Source organism: Myotis lucifugus, unplaced genomic scaffold (assembly GCF_000147115.1).
Source record: "Myotis lucifugus unplaced genomic scaffold, Myoluc2.0 scaffold_141, whole genome shotgun sequence".
NCBI lineage: Eukaryota > Metazoa > Chordata > Mammalia > Chiroptera > Vespertilionidae > Myotis > Myotis lucifugus.
In genome coordinates, this window is record NW_005871189.1 from 1,832,492 (window position 1) to 1,838,049 (window position 5,558).

The 5,558-nt window shown below is 51.0% G+C and overlaps 1 gene segment (V, D, J or C); it reads left to right on the plus strand.

Moving 5' to 3' along the window:
• The window catches only part of LOC111827175, a 45,754-nt gene extending 40,651 nt beyond the window's left edge, over positions 1–5,103 (plus strand). The window contains 5 exon segments of the C gene segment in view: positions 159–192; positions 3,505–3,897; positions 4,321–4,338; positions 4,475–4,581; positions 4,868–5,103. Of these exon segments, the coding sequence occupies positions 159–192; positions 3,505–3,897; positions 4,321–4,338; positions 4,475–4,581; positions 4,868–4,888 (573 nt within the window).
• Positions 5,104–5,558: the final 455 nt, after the last annotated feature.

Consider the following 5,558-nt stretch of genomic DNA (forward strand, 5'->3'; position numbering starts at 1 on the left):
GGATGGAAAGGCGGCGGACGCAGAGCCCTTGGTCTTCTGGGCACCTTGGTCCCCCCTGCGCTGGGCCGGAGCCGGCGGGGCTGGGAGCCGGGAGCGAGGCGGGCTGCGGCGCGGCGGGGTTTACGTGCGGGGCTGGGTCTCTGTGCTCGTATGAACAGTACTTCGGCGCCGGCACCAGGCTCACCGTCGTAGGTAAGAATCGGACTTCTCTCCGCCCTCCCGCCCCAGCCCCTGGGGGCTCTGGAGAAGGGTGGCGGCCGGAGCTGGGGCGCCGCGAGTTGTCCGTGGGTAGGGTTGGCTCAGTGAAGGGGGGATGGGAATGGGGGTCTCCAGGTCCGAGAACATGGACAGAGTGGAAAGGGGGCTTTGGGTCTGTTTTTCTGGGGTACTTAGGGGCAGGGTGGGCGGTGGAGAAGAGGATTCTTTGAGCTCTGAGAGCTGCTAGATGGCAGAAAAAGACTAAGACTAGAAAACCTGGGCTGGGGAAAGGGCGGGAGGGGTATCTGCTCCACCTCCACCGGGGAGAGAGCTGGAGGGGCAGGAGAAAGTGGGATGAGCGCGGATGGCCGGTCCCCTGCAGACCTGGCTCCTGGGAGGTGGAGATGGAGGTGCCCGGGACAGAGGAGGGGAAAGGATGACAAACAGTGGAAGAGAAAGGCCAAGATGATAGAGACAGAGAAACATGAGTCAGTGAGGAAAAGAGCTAAAACAAGCCGGGTTTGCTGATTGGATTTAGAAGTGTGGACTTGAGATTAAATTGAAAACCCTTTCTGTCCCTCCTAAGCCTCAGACCCCTGGGGTGGGGTGGGGAGTGGTAGGGGGAGGCAGCACCCAGTCCTGCCACAGCTGGTCCTAGAGGAGGGACAGTAACCTCAGCCAACTGAGGTGCATTTACCCCCAGATGGGTCCCCTCTCCCCCAGCCTGCAATCACTGTCCTCACACTAAGTACATAACAGCCTAGGTCAGTGGTTCTCAACCTTGGCTGCACATTAGAATCACCTGGGAATCTTTTTAAAATCCGGATTTCTGGGCTTCATCCTCTGAAAATTCTGTTTCTTTGTTACTAATGTGGCCCCACCCCACAACAAAGAAACAGAATTTCGAAAGAATGAGGTCCAGAAATCAGGATTTTAAAAAGATTCCCAGGTGATTCTAATGTGCAGCCAAAGTTGAGAACCACTGGTCTAGATGGTGTGGAAGCTCATTTATCACAAACACAATAACTGCAGATATTTTGCTGTGAGGTGAGGAAAGATCTTGGGCTCCTAGAGCTGCAAAGGGACCCTAGATGTCACCTGGTGATGAGAATGTTGAGGCCAGAGAGGGAAAAACTCTTTACCTGGATTATGCGATAACCACGAGCACTGTTGGTAGTTAAATTCATTGGGCTGGAGCAATGGGGCTCAGCTGAGCTGCCCAGAGGAAATGCTGGCTGCGGGTGATCAGCCAGGGTGGAGAACAGACCTTGACTTTCGAGCCAGTAAACCCAGGTCTCAAGCCCTGGCTCTCTAATGATTGGTGACCTTGGGCATGTGTATCTGTGTGACCCTCAATTCCCTCTAATATACGTTATCATCAGCAAGGCCTACCACTTACTATCATTGTGAGGATCCCAAGAGAAGGCTCTTGTAGAGTGTTCAGCAAAGGGTGGATTGCTGTAATTCAGTGCTTCCCTTCCCCACCCCTACTCACTTGATCACTGGGGAGACCGGGAGAGGGTGAACCCAGTGTCCTAGGAGGGGCAGGATTTGGCCTGTGGATAATGGAGTGAGGGCTGTGAGAGGTGGGTCAGGAACAGGGAAGATAAACCTCGCCATTCACAAGCAGAGCATACACACACAGAAGCTCATTAGCACGCACACCTACATACATCTGGGCAAGCTACTCACACCTTACAGGGACTCACAAACATGGAGGAATAAGACCTGCCCCCACTGCAGGCTGTGTAGACAGTGCTTCAGAGTCACCAGATCCTGCTTCTGCTCGTGCTGCTCATCACACCATGGGGAGCCTCACACATGGCACAGAGGACATCTTTCATTTTGACACTAAGCACTGACAGTTTGCCAGGTGAGGGGTCAGAGGAGTGCATCTGTGGTTACCCTGGAGGCAGGGGCTTGGAGATGAGAGCTAAGTAACCTGGCTATCGGCAGAAGGGCTGATGGAGCTGGTACTGCATGTTTTAGGATGTGGCCACTTCACACAGGGTGGGCTAGTGAAGACCTAGGAACTTAGTAGCGGTTAGCAGGGAGGAGGTCCAGGGCAGGGAGCTGGCATGACAGAACACAGGCTGGCTCAAAGTGAAAATGTGGGGACACTTGTTAAAAAATTATTTAGAATTTCAAAATGGTGGCAGCAGCCATTAAACCAAGTGTGTGGTCCTTCTAAGTGTGGGGTCCTGTGTGATCTGTGGATGTGACCCCATTTTGGCAGAAGTATGACATCTCCGTTAGAAGGGCATTCCTCCATCTTCCAGGTGGAACTGGATTTTCATGAGAATGAGATTTCTTAATTTTTAAGAAATTGCCCAGAAACAAACACAACGAATGGAAAACAGGATAAAATAAATGGGGAACAGCCCAGAAGGAATAAGCCCGCCAATAGAAGGCCTTCGCCTGTGGCCTGGAGGACACTGCAGACAGGCTTAGGACAAATTGTATCATGACAACTGGGAGCAAGAAGTTGCTCCGATGCTCTCAGATGCTCATTTAGGAAGCTTGCTGGTGGGAAAGATACAACAGGTAGAAACAAAAGGGCAGAGAAGTTTGGAGAATCACTGAGTTGGACATAAGGGGAGACTGTTCTCTGTCTGAGCTGAGGAAAACTCCGGGGTACTTGGAGGTGGCAGAATGGCCTGAAAGACTTCATGAACTATAAAAAAATGCCAGGAAACCCCAAAGCTCATGAGCATGTCATGATACAAAAGGGTGTCCTCACCTCAGTGCACAAACATGTGCCATTTGTACACTGTCATCTGAAGACAATCCCAGCTCCCAAATGATCCCTTTGTCCCCAGATCCCCTTTCCTCAGCCACTTAGATTCAGATATTAATAACCCAACGGAGGACTTTGTGTCTGAATTGTTATATCATTTAATCTCCACACACACCCTGAACAGTCTGTGTTGTGATTCTCCCTTCAGAGCAGGAAAAATGATGCCGAAGTCCTAACGTCATTTCCGAGATTTGGATCCTGTTATTTGGATTCCAATCCAGTGCTCTATTTAAATAATTACTAAGTAATACGGTGAGAAGTAGACAGGTAGCTTTTATTGAAAGGAAGAAATCAAATAACATACTCAGAACATTAGGCAGTGCCATTTATCATGCCACCTTAGGGGATGGAGAGACAGTAGACGGTGACACCCAAACAAACAGGACCTACTACATAATTTTGCTTTATGATGACCTTTTTTCTCGTCATGCACATGCATGCACACAAGCCCCTACCAAACCTAGACAGCTCTCAGACCAGCCCTATTCCTAACCCCTCTCCCCTTCCAGAGGACCTGAACAAGGTGAAACCTCCCACGGTCACTGTGTTTGAACCATCCGAAGCAGAGATCGCCCGGACACAGAAGGCCACGCTTGTGTGCCTGGCCACAGGCTTCTACCCCGACCATGTGGAGCTGAGCTGGTGGGTGAATGGGAAGGAGATCAAGAGTGGGGTCAGCACAGACCCTCAGCCCTACAAGGAGCAGAGCAACCTCAGTGACTCCACCTACTGTCTGAGCAGCCGGCTGAGGGTCTCTGCCACCTTCTGGCACAATCCTCGCAACCACTTCCGCTGCCAAGTCCAGTTCTTTGGGCTAGAGGAAGAAGACAGGAAGAATTGGGAGGACCCCCGCCCCCTACCCATCACCCAGAATGTCAGCGCTGAGGTCTGGGGCAGAGCAGGTGAGTGGAGCCTTGGAGGGTCAGGCAAGTAGTGAGTCAGACCAGAGAGAAAGGGGGATCCAGGTAGAAGGCCACAAACACCAGGTTAGACATTTTTTTAAAAAAAGGAGTGGGGTGGGAAGATGAGAGCACACCATGAAGAAGAACAGGCACCTTGGGCTAGTTCCTCCTCAGATCCCCAGCCAGCACAGCCTTGCAGCTGGGCCCCTTACTACTGGCCTGGGTGGCTCAGCATCTGTGTGGTGTGTCCCCATCCCCTTCAAAGCTGCCACGTGTGTCTCATGAATTTCAAGGATGATGTGTCTATACTGGCACACAGGAAGGCAGTGCTAGACTCCTCTGGTCTGGGCCTGAAGTGTGCTGACCACAAGGCTGACAGTGTTTGATCTGCTCATTCATTCCCCTCTCTCTTCTTTCTTTCAGATTGTGGCTTCACCTCAGGTAAGTGACCCTCTGCTTCTTTCTCTCCTTCTCCCATGGTCTTTGGAACCAGAGGATGGAGGACCCATGACTCTGGAGGTGGGGGTCAGAGATATCTGCTTAAAAGTGCATACCTGCTCTCCTTTCCTACCAACAGTGTCCTATCAGCAAGGGGTCCTGTCTGCCACCATCCTCTATGAGATACTACTGGGGAAGGCCACTGTGTATGCGGTGCTGGTCAGCACCTTGGTGCTGATGGCCATGGTAAGGAAGAGGGTAGGGTAGACAGGCAGGGTGGAGGGAGAGGGTGAAACAATACCCATGGGATAGGAGGGGATCTCAGAGCCTGACCTCAGCCCTTTCACCTCCAGGGAATTATAACTGGACTGCCAGTCTGGGCAGAAAGTATAGGGATCTTTATAGAATGCAGCATTGGAGGATGGGGAGAATCAGACTGCCCTACCCAAAATTGGGGCCAGAGTTGGCCTCCTCTGACTCACTCCTATTGTTCATGGCCCCTGGGACCCTGACAGTGTCCTCTCTTCTGCAGCTCAAGAAAAAGGATTCCTGAGACCAGTTCCAGATGCCCATCCTCAGACATTTTTAATCCAAACCCTAGGTTCACCTTCACATGCTTCCAGTCTGTGTTCCCAATGAGGTATTCTCTCCTCGCCCTCTTATCTCCTACCTGTATGAGTATCTGTCCCTTCTCTCTGCTGCCCTGCAGACTGAGCTCCTCAATACTGAATCTGAGATAAACTAAACCAATAAAAATATTGTGCTGGACTTGGTAGTGTTTCATGAGTGTCTATGGAGTTCTGCCCTTCAAAGACCCACCTTCTGGTTGAGGAAAGCACCACCTCTCAGGCATATGGAGTGACGGATTCTCCTCTCTGACCAGTGCTGCTTCCTCCTGTTCATCCTGGTGGGGGGTGGGCGTTATAATCCATAACCAGGCATTCTGTGCCCCAGTACATAGGGTTAGTCTGAGGGGTAAGGTGCTATGCTCTTGAAAAAGGATGAGCACAGGTAAGGACCTCAGTACAAGACAGAAGACAGGACATACCTGTGGGTTAGAAAGCCCGGTCATTTCTCAATTCCAGATTCAATTTCATTTATTATGCGTTCACTTTTTATCTGTGTCTGTTAACACCTCCATCTTATCTTATTTCTGGACTTCAGCACAAGATTTATTTAGCTCTATTCTGCATGTCTAGGTTAGAATCCTAAGGAAAGCACAG